This window comes from Hetaerina americana, unplaced genomic scaffold (assembly GCF_022747635.1).
Source record: "Hetaerina americana unplaced genomic scaffold, ioHetAmer1.1.p SCAF_7, whole genome shotgun sequence".
NCBI lineage: Eukaryota > Metazoa > Arthropoda > Insecta > Odonata > Calopterygidae > Hetaerina > Hetaerina americana.
In genome coordinates this window covers 24,220,649-24,236,439 of record NW_027287316.1, presented here as the reverse complement: position 1 = coordinate 24,236,439, position 15,791 = coordinate 24,220,649, and the positions used below count along the sequence as shown (strand labels likewise).

Genomic DNA, 15,791 nt, shown 5'->3' with positions numbered 1-15,791 from the left:
CTAGGCGTTACTCTCACTCACGATCTCTCCTGGGTGAAACACACACGGGGAGTATGTGGACAAGCTGACAAAAAATGAGGATTTATTAGATGAGTAAAAGGTAAATGTGATTAAAAGGTCAAAGGGAAATTTTATCTGTCGCTGGTTAGGCCTCATTTCGAATATGCTGCAAGAAAATAGGATCCTCAAGGAGTTGGATTGATAGCCGAACTGGATCGGGTTCAGCGTAGAGCTAGATTTGTAAAACCTTGTTATGATAAACTTGGTGGCGTAACTAAAGTGCTGGAGCAGCTAGGCTGGGAATCACTCGTGGAGAGAAAGTAAAATTACAGATTGAAGCTCTTGCATAAATTAGAAGGGATTCTCTTTAGCAGTGATGTCGAAAATGTATTGTAACACTAAATCCTGCTACGATAGGCGAGGCCATGCCTTAAATATTTGAGAGATTAAGTGTCGAAAAGGGATGACGTTTAAGATTCCATTTTTTCCAAGAAGAAAAGAGGATCATAATAACATTATTCGACCGTGTTAGGGTCATGGTCGGGCCAAAACTAGTCTGGAGTTTGGCCACACCCACACACCCTAGCGGTGGCTTGCAGGGTATATATAAATAAATAAATAAATAAATAAGTGTTCTCATTTTTGCGATTCCAGGGAATTCTGAGACGGGATTGTCTCAGAGAATTTTTTGAGTTTTTCTAGTTGGCTCTGAAAGACTACCTATTTGAAAAATGCAGCCATCATGCGCTCGCCCACATTATCCATCAAAATCACCCCCTAAGCCAGTATACTGCTATTAAGTTGCGCTATCGTGCCTCAGGATATGCCCAATCTATTTCCCTCCTCTTCTTGAAAGTAAGAGTTCTCCTTAGGCATCTCTCTTCACTCACTCTTCGAAATACTTCTTCATCTGTTAATCTTGCCTATCCATTTATATGTTTATTTCATTTATATTTCATCCAGTGAAAGGAATTAAATGGGGATCGAGATGGTGCGGGGGCTAACGTAATGGCTTCCCACCCTGAGGGCGCGGCTTCAAATCTCGGCGGTGTTGAATATTTTTCAGAGGTATCTCGATCCCTACTTGAGGTGCTTTGTGGAGGGCACTTTGAGTGAGTACGCCGTCCGTCGGATGGGACGTTAAACTGCGGACCCCTTGGCGCCTTTCGTAAAGAGTAGGCTAATGCCAACGCCGGGTTTCTCTCCACCCTTCATTCTTTCCTATCCATCCCCTTTGGCGCAAATGACCTCAGCTGTCGGTCGCCTCCCCTAAGAACTACTACTACTACAAGGCATTAAATGGTTAATTATACGTCACTATAGTTTTATTAACTTTTTCTATTACTATGTTATGTACAATTATTTCCTTAAACGCTGACAACAGTATTTCATTATATATTTGGCACAAATAATAAGGATAAATTATGAAGTAAGAATAGTCATGGTTCAGGAACAAAAAAGCTTAAGATATTCGACACACACCAAGCTGGAAACATCGCAAGGAACCCTATTTTTCCAATTCACAACCCAAACCAGTAAATGGGTAGGATGAAGTGAAGCGTGGTAGATACTCTTTTAAAGTCTCGTCACAGTTTGAGTGGACATCCCGCAAGCGACGGATCACGGAGAAGTTGAGGATCAGCCGCTCGTTATCACTCCATCGCAATGTTGTTCTTTTTATATCCAGAAGGGGTCGAAATTACAAAATTCCCTTTGAGGATGTCAGCACAAGTGGTCTGATATGACCCGTTCCAGTCCGTTTCAACGTACTCATTCACGGTGCTTAGCCGAGGGCGAAGGGGGAAGTTCCGGCCGTGTAGAGGTAGAAATCGCCATGAGCACTGCAGGAAGAAAGATGGGATGAGAACCAAAATTTATAGCCGCCAAGCCCTAGGCCATATTTTGCGCCATTTAAGACGTTTAAATATGCTACACATTCAACCTGTAAGCCGCCGAATAATCTTGTGGCGTTAGAGAATTCATTCAGGGAGAGAATTCTCGTAGTTTGGAATTTTGGCAAGCGTATTCATTTTTCGAAAAGAGATTTTTTAGATTGAGATTTTTTAAGTTGAGAATCAATCGACGTGATCACCATTCTTTGCGATCTCCATGTTGGCAGTGCGATATTCATTTTCCAGTATCGGCCAACAATACAAAGTGAATATCATAGGGCTGTGATATCTCGACTATACATATGATATGTATCATCAAATTTCAATGATATCGGCCGTATTAAAAAATAACATTAACATGGGACATTTAAGTAACATCTGACAATGTCGCCTAGGTACGAAAATATCGAATAGTACAGAGATAGCAGACACATATGCAAATCCAGTATAGATACGAGTCTTAGGCGTCTACATACTTCCTTACATCTCATCTGTATCTATATGATACCCCGCAAGCCGCAGCAAGGACGTGTGGCAGGGGGTGGTAGGTCACCAGCCATTCTACATTTATTCTCTCTACTTTCTTATGCACCTGGCAGTCCGCGATCCACCAAAAACCATCTGGAAAGGGGGCGACCGAAAACCAATTACGCAACATGCCTACATATATTACGAGTATTACATAGCAACTATTCTTATGCCTCCACAAACAGGACAATAAAATGCACTGAAAGAGGGCAGGCACACATGCGATTCAGACCCTTATTACCGGTAAGTACTTTACACATTCAGGATGGACGATTCACAAATACAAGGGATTTGACATACATTCATGTACACCCCACTTGGCAGAAGGGCGCACGGCGGGGGGGTTAGGATGCCAGACTTGGAGAGTGTTTTGTCGGAATTTCACCATTTTCGACAGCGTGTAGCTGTTATTTTCGTAAGTGTTCCTATTTTCATTGTCGTCGCAAATAGTGCGCGGGAAAAACGAATACTCGAATCTATCAGATCGCCAATCTAACTCTCTAATTTTTTTACCATTGTCGGCCTTTCCAATGTAATTAGGGGGTCTAATTATATCTCCAATTACAGATGCAAAACTTCACGCTTTATATCTTCGTAATAAGTTTAATTTAGCCCTCAGTCTTCGCATATTTAAAGGTTCCCACCTCAAATACTATATTAAATGTGTGACGCTGTGTTTTTGGTACGAGCTTTTCACGAACCTAGCGGCCTTTCTCTGCATCCTATTTAATTTTGCCATTGATGTTTTTTGAAATGGATCCCAAACGCCCGCCACATACTCAATGTGAGGCCTCACTAAAGAAAAATAGCACGTTTCCGTCACTGCTTCGTCGCTTCACTTTCACCTTAACGTCCAATGCCAGCTTTTTTAGCGGCCCTCCACAAATCGTACGTATGAATAGTCGGGTACAAAGAGCAATCATAGATGAAGTTAGCTCTTATGCAGAAGAAGTTACTTTAGGTGTTCCCTAGAAAAGCGTTATCGGACCTCTTTTATTCCTATTTTACGTTGACAACATTGACTCCGTAGTCACTAGTAAGATACGTATATTTGCCGATGAAGCAGTAGTTTACCGTGATATCCGTGATCCTGAGGACACATCTGCTTTGTCAGATGACCTTCATGCTATACAACGCTGGTGCGACACTTGGCAATTAGAATTAAACTTAAAAAAGTGCGTAGTCATACATTTTTGGAAAAAGAGCAATTCCCACTCGAAAGCTTACTGCATTGGGAACACCGAAATGGAATGTGTAGACTGAATTTAAATACCTAGGGGTTACCCTCACTCACGATCTCTCCTGGGTGAAGCACATTCGGGGAATATATGGACAAGCTAACAAAAAATTTGGACTTATTAGAAGAGTACTTGGTAAATGTGATGAAAAGGTCAAAGGGAAATGTTATCTGTCGCTGGTTAGGCCTCATTTAGAATATGTTGCCACTATATGGGATCCTCACGAAGTTGGATTAATTGCCGAATGGGATCGCGTGCAGAGTAGAGAAGCTATATTTGTGAAACTTTGTTATGATAAACTGAGTAGTGTATCCAAAATGTTAAGAGCAACTAGGATGGGAATCACTCACGGAGCGAAGGTTAAATTACAGATTGAAGCTCTTGCATAAATTGCGAGGAGGTATCTTTAGTAGTGCTGTAGAAATGCATTATTACCCCCATCGTACTACGGTAGGATAGATGGTGTCAATAAAATTAAAAAGATAAAGCGCAGAGTATATAGATTTAAGATGTAATTTTTTCCACGAACTATAAGGGATTATAATAACCTTGTCCGATCGCGATAGGGTGATAATTAATCTGGTCATTATTCACCCCCTGCCACACACCCTAGCGGTGGCTTGCATGGTACATAAATTAAAAAACATAAATGTATGCACCCTGCAAGCCCCCGCTAGGGTGTGTGGCAGGGAATGAATGCACAACAGAATAACTTTACCCAAATACGACCCTACCGCGGTCAAGCAATGTTATTATGTTACCCTATCGTTCGTAGAAAAAATGATATCTTAAATCCATCTGTTCTACATTTAATCTCTCTAAATGTATTAGCATGATCTCTCCCACCGTAGTACGATGGGGGTAAAAATAAATGTTCCATACCACTGCCAAAGAGAAGCCCTTTAGTATATAAACTTGACGGATTACTTCATGCTCTTTCCCTTCCAAATTCCTGCTCCCGCCTCTCTACCATCAGTGTAAGAAAGCAATGCCTCCTCTGATATTCGACTCACTTAAGTCCCACTTGTTAAGTAAGCTACTGATTGTCAGCCAGCTGATCTTGAACGAAATAAACGGGGTCTTTCCCCCTAATAGTATTGCGTAAGAACATATTTTTATACAGAAATCTTCGGCCGTATTTATAGGTTTGTCCCGCTCTGAATACCTCTACTTGGCCTCCTACGACAGACTATGCAATAAGATATCTCAGAAACGACTCTTCCACGTAAAATATCTAGTGGAAATGTTTTAAAAACAGAAGAAGACCCCTAACCTATTCGAAGAACCTTGGTGAACCGGATTGACTTGCGAGGAATAGGAGTCGAAATCCTTTAAAGTGAGCTCGAACAGGAAATATTACATAATCAGTCTCATCTCATGACGTCCGCAATTTGTTTTTAATATGCTGATTGAGATATGGTATCTGGGGTCTCCCAGAGATGGGACAGGACTATATATATGTACAATCAGATATTAAACTCGTGATGGTGGCGGTGAAATGTCTCCCTACTCTTTATCCCAGTAGCGCCATTTATGGAGGGCAGAATAGAGAATGTCCTGGGAACAATCAATTAATATTATTTAAAACCTATCACGCAGGTGACGTCACCATTTTTCTCTCGCAAGAAAATGCCACAACGCGAAAGCTGGGGCCTCACATTAAGACAGAGCATTTGAGGCGCTCTGTGCCGCAATCTGGCCCTTACTCACCTCCGAGGTGTCGGAGCTCCCATGGGCGTCTTCATCTCTTGGGGGCAGTTATTCTGCTGGAAGTCCTCATAACTCGCACAAGGCACGGACTCGAACCCGACGGAGTTGACGGATTCGGTGTAGAACCTCCACGCGCGGCTATGTGAGCACGTGCCAGCGAACACTGGAACGAGGAAAGGGGCCGGTAAAGAAAAGTTCTTTCTCCCCGAGGCACTCGTGCGATAATAAATGAAATTAAATAGAACGAAATAGCGGAACGATGAATACACGGATAAACAAATGAACGAGAGACTAAGTAATATTTTTAACAAAAAAAAAGAAACTGAGTGACTTAATGAATGGATGAGAGCACTATGAACGAATGATGGATGCATAGAAGATCGAATGGATAAACATTCAAATTTGCAATTCAAAGGCTAACTGGTTGACAGGATGATGGCTGAATGACCAACGACTTAAGGGAAGAATACATAGTTGAACGAACGAATAAAAGATTACACGAAAGAAAGATTGAATCACACGAACCCTGTAACAATATGTCAAAATCTTGCCTAATTAGATCGCGTGCATCGTAGAGGAGCTAGATTTGTAAAACGTGTTATGATTAACTTAGTATTGTATCCAAAATATTAGAGCAGCTAGGCTGGGAATCACTCAATGGAGCGAAGGTTGAATTGTTGATTGCTCTTGCATAATTTGGAAGGACGTCTCTTTAGCAGTGATGTTGAAAATGTCTCATCACTCACATCGCCCTATGGTAGGAGAGATCATGTCAATAAAATTAAAGAGATTAAGTGTCGAACAGATAAGAGTTACGAGTAAGATGTCATTTTTTTCACGAACGGTAAGGGATCAGAATAACATTTTCCGATCGCTGTAGGGTCATATTAGGGCCAAAATTAGTGTGGTGTGCATTCATCCCGTACCACATACTTTAGCGTTTGTTTGCAGGGTACACAAATAAATAAAAAACAGCGTAATCGAAAGGTCTGACAATCGCGTGGTTTTGATGGCATCATGATGATATCTGATGATGGTCTGAAGATTATCCTCTGGAAAATCAACCCGGGTCGCGAATGTTTCATTTTTGAAAAATTGAACTTTCCAATATTTTGTAATAATTAATTGTAATGGAATACCGAAGTGTAAATGCAACCTTTTTTCACCGCCGTTCTCAAACGGGTGTGAATCAACATCAAATCAAACCATATAATTACGCCTGAAAATGATAATGGCAATGTTCATGACAAGGGCACAAGCTGACCACTTACTATAGTCGAGAGGGCACCCAGGTTGTGGAATGTTCCCTCCGTTTGGGAAGAAGTCGACCTTCCCGATTGGCGCTCCGAAGCCCAGCAAGCCACCGCACGTGTGAATGACATCAACAAAGTCGGCGTCATCTCGGTCGAGACGAGTCGACGTATCGTTCACGGAGTAGAGGGGTGCTGCTGGATCCAGACCTGGAGGGATGGACGAATGGAGCTTAGTTTTTCTCCAGACAACTGCATCGATACGAAATTTATCAAATACCGTTTACATCCCCAAAAAAATCATCTGTGTACGCGAAGGCTGGTGTGATATGGGACGGAAGAGCCCACCAAATACAAATACCAACAGCGTTCACACAACCACGCATCAGGGTTGGGGAGCCAATTCCTTTCCGCCTATGATTTGCCACGAAGAGTTAGTACCTGAAAAATCAATCGGGATAAGTGCAGTTGAGGTTTTCCAAGGGCGTCAATCGATCCCGGTCAGTACTCCGACGTTCTAACAAGTGGAATACCATGCCCTCCATATTATTGCCTGCTACGCAGATGGATTTAGTGCATCTCGGTTAACACGGGAGGTTTTACTCTCGGAGGATACAAAGAACAAGCATTTATTCCGAGAGGGAAGAAAATGAATGGAAGAAGAGAGTAAGGGAAGGAGTCCAGTTTCCTTCCACTCACAATCGCGCAAGCTTGTTTACATTTCCTTTAGTTCCTACGAGTTGCACTCCCCATGATGAGCACCATGACAAACGTGGAATAACATGAATCAAAATCAGCCACTGTACATATGGTGTGCACATGCCAGTTATATGTATCACTCTTCTACAGTTATATCCCCTGTTGCGTGATGTCTTCGACCAGGCTGACTTGAAAGGACTACAGATAACACGGGGCAGTGGAGGCATCTCATCGCTGTTGCTTATACCAATGGCGACTGCAGTGAGCGACAAGGAAATACATACTGATTTAGCTCCATGCTAGATATAAAAAGAGCTGATTAATCAGACGCAGAAGGAGGAATTCATTTCTCAAGATAAAGGAGTTTACTAATTCCCTTTGCTTGAATTACTTAGATAGCAGACGCTCAGCAAATTTCACATGCGCATTCATTATTTTCCGCAGTGCTGTATTTTGTCAGTGGCACATCAGGAAGGTAGATTTTGGCCAAAATTTAATCTGTTCATTTAGAAACATTTGATAAAAATTTTAAGGATCTTTTGTTCTTGCTAAATATAATAATAACTTTTAGCTATCAATCAGTAAAGTTATTCCAACTATTGTATGGTAGGATTTAAACGATGATTATCAACAATTTATTTCAAATTATCGTAGGTACATATTATCTATTTCTTCATTTCTTAGTCATTTCTGCCGCTTTCATGCTCTCCACAAAAGTCTACTTTCTATCTACCTTCCTTCCTCTGCCCGTGCCTCGAACGTTCTCATTTTCATCACAGACCTCAAACATATCACTACCCTTCAGTACGAGTATTTCCTCCATCCACCTCTGTTTCATTATTCCATATTCTCCAGCCGTAACTTCCTCTCTTCGGCCACCCTTTTTCAATCATCAGCGTCTGTTTTCTTTTATCTACAAATTACAGGTATTTTCTCAATTTCCCGCCGTATCCACTTCTGAAAACCCACCAATCTACGCTCATCCATTCGTTTCTCGCGTCAATAAAACAATACGCTTCATATTAAAGACCTTGCTAGTCTTTTCTTCACATTTTTACTCAGTGTAATCGCCAAAAATTCTCTTCCCATTGAAAAATTCCACTTTTACCAACGTTATCATTGTTCTATTTTCAGTTATCTTCCCCAAAGAAAAAATCTATCCCTTCACTTGGACAGAGATGCGAACATAAATCGAATTTTGGCAAAAAGGTATTCATGGGAACTTAAAGATGTAGTTTCATTTTTTCGGATGCCAATTTTTTTCTTGAAAATAATGATTTCCCCCACACTTCGTGATGGAAAAGTGAAAAGGAATAAGTTCAAGTGTTCCACTATAAGTGGTCCTTAACATATGGTTCACTGCGTTCTAGTGTTTGAACTCCGGACTACAAGATCTATTTACTCACCAGTGATTCTGGCGATTTTACTGGGGAATTTGTTGAATTCCTTCCCGGTGAGCCCCATGACGTGTGCCCCTAGGCTGTGACCGCATAGATGGATATTCCCCAAATCGACTCCCGACAGCTTCAGGAAGTGCACGAAGTCAGCCACGATGCCCGCCACGTGCACCGTTTGCCGCTTCACGATGAAGTAGAGCGGGTTGGCTGCGATTCGGGACCAGTCCACGGCGATTACGTTCTCCTCCTTGAAACCCAAGTACACTGCGGGACAGAAGGATCATTTTGAACCATTATGGAGTCGCCGATTTGACCCACGGGCCCTCAACGAACAGTTCGGAATAAGCGGGACGGCCATAGTCAAAAGCATGTTTGAATGTGCCCCGGAATTTTATGCCTCATTTGGTAAAAATGTAATTTTGTAGTAAAAGCAAGCTATCTGGATAAATTTCAACCATTTAAAAGAACCAAGGAGAATATTTTAGTATTTCTATGGTGTTTTCATATGGCATATTGTAACCCGAATTGTTCTTATAAGGAAAATGGGATGAGTGGTTTGTTTTGGGAGTTAAAACGGCGTAATAACTGAACAGAATAGATATACAAATTGGAAGATCTTTATTTTACATGTGGTAAGATAAATGAATCCAAAAGGGTGCGGATTCCGGCAAGAAAACGGCCGGTACCCTGTGGAGTTAACCCAAAAAATTAATTTGCGTTTAAGAAAGCAATGATTCAACTTAAAGCAGTGCACTCTCTCCCACCCAACCCCCCCCCCCCCCCCCCGAAATCTACATGACAGGAGAGAATTGAAACATGGGCATACACGAACTCACTGTCTTTGATGCTCTGGACGGCTTCGGAGTTTATTCCCGACAAAAATCCGTGCGTTAAGATAAAGGTTGGCTTCAAAAAGTCGAACGTAGAATTCCTGAGTTCGTCGGTGTCTCCGATATTCAAGGATTCCCCTTCCTTCGGACCGTGCCTGTTTCAATGAAGGAAACAAGTTGTAACGGTGCAACTGAATGCGTACATGCGAGAGGCAAGGCATGGAAAATCTCTTTTCTAATAAACTGTGAGTCGGGACTTCTAATTTTTTGCGTAAATTGGGTAAAAATGCACAAAGTAATAGAGGCTTGGGCCGATTTCAATGCACTTTTCTGTAAATTTTTATACTTATACCAATGTTTTTGAATCTCTTCTCAAACTCACATGGTAGCACTTATTTCACTCCGTATTAAGATTTCAATTTATTCACTTCAATGAAGAGCGGCAATAAAACTGTCGCTATATGTAATTATACAATATTATGATTATGTAAATATACAATAGCATGATTTATGCTGACAGCTGGGAAGACGCTTCCTGCATTGTAATTAGTCTGCCACAAAAGTTGATAGAATCGGATTTTTTCAATAAAAGTAAAGTGTAAGAGTTCATATTTTTTCGGTAAATTGCTACTGTGAAAATCGATTGTTTCCAATTATTTCTGTAAGAAATAATCTTTAAAGTGCATCACCTCGTTTTCTCATTCAGTGCTAATTGCGCCTGACAACATATACCTCGTCCCCGCAGGCCATCGCTAGGGTGTCTGGAAGGAGATTATTACAGACCAGGTATGCTAAATTAAAAATAAAGTTTTCTTTTGGTTACAATATAGTTTTGTCAAATTATTCAAGTAATTTGGGCCATGCTAATATCGGGTTTATGCAATATTGGATATAAGTTAGAGCTTTCAGCTCTAGGGGTCATCAGAACGCACAAGTTCTTCCATTACGTCTAGGTTGTAGTCCATTCGGAAGGGGTATGGCATTCAACTTGGTAATTTATATTTATCTCTCTTATTCTTCAAAACACTTTTTTTTATTATTAGCGACCTTAGAATATCACCCAGTAAAGGGGAAACTTTTAAGTATAACTCTAGGCCAGATCAATAGAAATTATAACTTTAATATGCAATTAAATCATTGATGAAAATTACTTCTCGAATGGAGATTTTTTAGATTTTGAGGTTTAAAGGCTATCGAGATTCTGTTCTAAAGCTCCGATTTGTTTTTAATTTCCAAAAATTTATTAACATCACCAATCGATTGAGTTCAAATTTTGAATATTGGTGGCTACGATTCCACGTCATGAAGAGAAAACTGCTGGATAAAATTATCATTGTTGTTTAGACTCATTTGAAAAAATTGTTTATTTCAAATTAGTCTAAATAATTATTATTAATTGAATTACTTACAAGAATTACTTGCGAATTAATTCCTGAATTTAAACCTCTGAGCTTACTGACCGGTGGGTTTGGGTTTGTTTCCGGGTGACGCCGCTGGGGACCCTCAGCTTCTGTCTATCTACATGGAAACTGTCTGCTCCCGCTATTGCGTGGTAGTGGCAATTACACACTAAGCATGCGCCTTCAAAATTTAGGTCTTTCTAAATGTTTAGTTACAGTGATTCCTGTAAAATTTCTGATTTTATTTCTACGGCGCGGAAACGTTGTCATTGAAGCATTGAGGCGTAGTTTGGAGGATTTTGAAAAGTGGTTGTGGAGAAGGATCGAAAAGCTGAAAAAGATTATAAATAAAACTAGTGAGGAAGTGCGAGGTATGATGGGAGAAGAGAGAGAATTGTTGAGCGAAATCCTTCAAAGTAGGCAGGAAAGAGGGCATCAGAGCTTCCCGAAAACAAATCGACTTTGTCCCAAGTATATGCATCATATACATATACATACATCCCCTTCCATGGAATTCAACCTTGACGTGGTGGAAGGGCTTGTGCGATCCGATGACCCCTAGAGCTGTGCTGGCGGGAGTAATAATAATTGCTCTCGGTAGGGTCACCCATGCCAGATAAGTCGAAGGTTAGGAGCCAGACGATAGGTAGACCACACAGCATCTGTTCCTCAGTGAGGCGGCTGCAATGGCGTCTGACCCCAGTGGGGCGGCCAGTAAGTGATGGTGTCAAGTTAAAAACACTATTGAGGAAGGCAACGGGAAACCACCTCAATTATCATTCCCAAGAAAAAAATGATGGACACTATACAGAGATGAAGAGGGACCTGATGTAGAGTAGGTTGTTGGATTGTGTTTCCTTAGGAGTCACAAAATATTTATTTGGTAGTTGTGTCCATCCAAAAACCTATCTTAACCGGTAGTTAGATAGTTAGGTACTGAACTTTTAATAAATCGGTAGGTGTAAAGCATGGTTGACTCAATAGGGTCCATTTATAATGAAAGCTGCTCTTTCGTAAAATTACATTCGGATTTATCCCATCAACTTTTTTGTAAACTTTTAATTTAATGAAAAGGATTCAATTTTTAAAATGTGAAAAAATAATGAAACTTAAAGGTAGCAATACTCGTATATCGAGGCATCAATTATTCACAATTATTTTTAACGCCGGGCGTATTTCACCAATGGCTGCACAGCGTTCGGTCAGTCCTCCTTTCTCAACCCTTTTAATACGTGCCTCGTGTACAGCTTGAAGAATATATCCTCCTTGGTGGCAGGTGTGTAATACGCCCGACCAATGAGTCTGCCGGGTCGAGGTCGCTCCTGAGCGTCCGGGAAGTACAAGACCTCGGGCCAGTTTGTGCCCGCCGTGTTTTCGCTGATCACCAGGATGCCTTGCGAATTCTCGGAATCTGCGGAAGAGGCGCAAACTCTATTCTATGGGATAACTCTATTTTACGCTTTCCCGCCAACTTACTCTGAATAAAACATATATTATTCACCAATATTTACCTCAAGTGAATAGATAAATATTTCTCGGCCACTGATAATTTGACAAAGATATTTTCGTTCAAATAAACTGCGGGAAATGCCACGACATTAATTTTAGTCATCCGCTAATGGACATTATATTGCAACAATTTCAAAGTTTAAAAATGATTCGCCTTGACTGGGATTGGAACACGAACCCTGAGTTTTTCCGGCAGAGTGCTTTAGTCACTTAAGCTATCGATGCGTCATCTCATACTGCAAATTTTCACTCGACGCCTCGGTAGCTTAACTGGTCAAAGATTATGATCGGGCGTCGAGGGATCTGGGTTTGAATCCCAGTCAAGGCTATAATAACACTCTGAATTCCAGTCAAGGCTAATTATCCTCTGAAATTGTTGCAATTCAAAGATATTTAATACTGGATATCTTGAAAATTTGCCTTCGATTGCATTACCGTAATGACATTACGAAGGCATACCTTCTCTTGCATATTTTCATTACACTTTGGCTCGCGAAATGTTGTCCAACATAGAACATTATCTATGTATAAATTTCAATGCACTCTATAGAATGTTGCTACATAAATCACCGACATTATATTTGAGTTGAAATAACGCGCTCCAAGTTTTAGCGTTAATTACCAATTCAATTTGAAATATAACACATAAAGTAATAATGAAAATTTAAAATGTGGACACTTTGAAACAATCAAAACTACCTCACCTATATTACATATTTATGTATATTTATTCATTTCCGTCATAGCAGCAATGACTCTTGCTTCCGCAGCTACTCATGAAATAGATTCGCACTGTAAACTCTTGGCGTAATATTCTCTATAATATGTTAAATAGAGAAATTATATTAAATCTTAGGCTTCCGCGACGTCTATCTGATGAAGAATCTATGCTGTTTCCGGGAATTACGGTCGCGTTGGTTGATTGTGGGGCAACTGTTTTCACGATGAAAGTTGTTACACATGATACAGCTGCGACAGTTAGACAACTGCTTGAGGGCAGTTGTTTAGCGATCAACGGACGCGGCGGTAATTCCCTGAAGCAGCATGGATCATTCAGAGGAATTATATATATATTAATAAGGCCTAATTCACTAATTTGCACCTATGCTGTTTGCTTCCTAGTATATTTTTTCGTACAGTTCGATTCCCTTTAAACGTTTTAATAGTGGCTGTCTCCAATCAACCGCCTTTCAAATGCGTGTTTGGAGGAGGATGAAATTAAATGAACGGAAAAGAATAAATGAACTCCATGATAGGGGTAATTGTTGGGAGGAATTCAAAGAAGGCAGGAGAGGTTGAGTTAGGGGCATATTTAGCGTCAATCGAATGCTGAAGGCCGCGATTAGAAGGAAAACGTTCCAGGTTTAGCACGAGTTACAATGGGGAATGGATTTTAATGGCTGTAGGCTATCTTATTTTTAGAATTCAAGTTTTCTATTGCTTATTTAAAAAAATATAGTTACTATCGAAGAAGACTAATGAATAAAATCAATGAATTGACTTAACTCGGTGCATGATAGTGTTGCTAGGTGTTGATAGCACTTGAAGGAAAAGCGTGCAAAATAAACGAAAGATAACTCTCCAGATGCTTTGGAAGAAACGATTAACGGCAAATGTGAACGAAATGGAAAAGTCGCGAAGAAGTTAACAGTCAGGAGACTCGATTCAGGAGCTGCGTCAAATCAGCCCTCAAATTGAGAATCATTAATAATGGCGAAAGACCTTCATCCTCGTAATTGTATGAAAATCAATCGGGTCATAATGCGAAAAATTAATAAAATGTACGTAAGATCACTACAGCTCAAATAGTTGGCTAATAAGTATGTTTCTAGGTGATAACTTTTGAGACCGTCGAATCTTACCTGCTGTACTCAAGGCGACGATGCAGGCCGTAAGGACGATAATCCATAATGAAATCTTGACCATGTTTCTCCTAAGAGGATACATCAGCACCCAGTGAATCGGTAAGAGTGATGAGAGTAAATGGTGTAGACCCTCGTTTCGATAACAGGGTAGCAGCTGGGATAGTGGTCGTCATCTCGATTATTTATACCTATTAATATAAAAAATGACGTCGCATGTTAACGCGCCAAATAGTTCCATATCTGATTGATCTATAACCAATGAAATCCTCCTTCAATTATCAATTAAGGAAGTTCAAAAAGGTTCAAATGTTTTCTTTCCGGTTCATGAAACGTATCAACATTTCAAATGGCATTTGATCTAAGCATCGTGTACCCCTTAGAAGTGTTAAGTCAGGATATATGGACGCGTTTGGTGATGCGTGCTTGATTTGTCTTGCTTAATAGCCTAGGCATCCATTGCGAGCGGCTATGCAGTTGCGCCATAATTTTAATCGTAATCTTCCTCATCGCCGAACGCTGTGGCCAATCAACTGTGGAGTATCGGACAGAAAAAAAGGAATTTGCGTCTCGTGATTGCCCCGATGTTCTGCAGAATGTCATTACGAGGAAAAATATCAATACTACTGCGGTGTGATATTTTTTTCTGGAAGAAAACTGCTCCCTTCTTCATTGAACGGTAATCCTGAAATTCTAGGGAGGAGACATGAACCACTCGCAATATGGAACACACGATTTGATATTTCCTAATATTGCCATTTCTATCAATTTCAATTTGATTCAAAGCAATACTTATCGATTGTTAAGTTAGAATCATTTGCACATTTACTTTCTTGATATTCGCATATCCAACTTCCAGCCATTCGCAAGTGGATTTTAAGGAATGCAGAATAATTAAGAGACTAGAACAATGTCTATTTTCTATGTGCAGTGGTAACACAGTTGTTGAAGGTGCCATTGTTTTCCTTATGAACTTCATATTCGCTCCATTCTTGGCTAATATGCCACAATGCCTGGTTTTCAATTATCCTCTGCCACACAGCCTAGTGTTTACCGGTAGAGTGCAATGTAGATGTACAAGTGTTCAACCCGGAGGTTGTGTTGGTAAGGATCGAGCTCACCAAACACTAATCTCTTTCCGTGCGTGTATTTCACACCTTAGTGTATGGACCCCAATCTCTTTCCCATAGCTGCTTGTGGTTTCCCAAGAAGAACTGATACCCAAAAAATCAGTCTGCTTGAGTGAAGCTGAGGGTGCCCAGAAGCGTCAACCGGGATCTAACCCGGGCCCTCCAGTCAATAGACTAGTAATCAACCCATCGGAAAACCACACGATTTGCTTGTTAGGTCACCAGCCATACCACATATAATCCAATCTTTCCACAAACAAACGGCATCCCGTGATCCACCGATAGGGCACGTGTAAGGGGGACTAACTGACAGCATTAATGCAACATCCGTTGTACGCATTAGGAA

General features: G+C 40.6%; 1 protein-coding gene across 1 annotated transcript; it reads right to left on the bottom strand.

The window, feature by feature from the left end:
* Positions 1-1,312: 1,312 nt before the first annotated feature.
* Positions 1,313-14,458, bottom strand: LOC139696475 (lipase member H-like). Its single transcript, XM_071595259.1, has 7 exons — positions 14,316-14,458; positions 12,181-12,355; positions 9,551-9,699; positions 8,724-8,978; positions 6,640-6,828; positions 5,369-5,531; positions 1,313-1,841 (listed from the first exon to the last, which is right to left on the bottom strand). The coding sequence occupies exons 1-7, from the start codon at positions 14,398-14,400 to the stop codon at positions 1,784-1,786; spliced, it is 1,074 nt and encodes a 357-aa protein (XP_071451360.1). The 5' UTR covers positions 14,401-14,458; the 3' UTR covers positions 1,313-1,783.
* Positions 14,459-15,791: the final 1,333 nt, after the last annotated feature.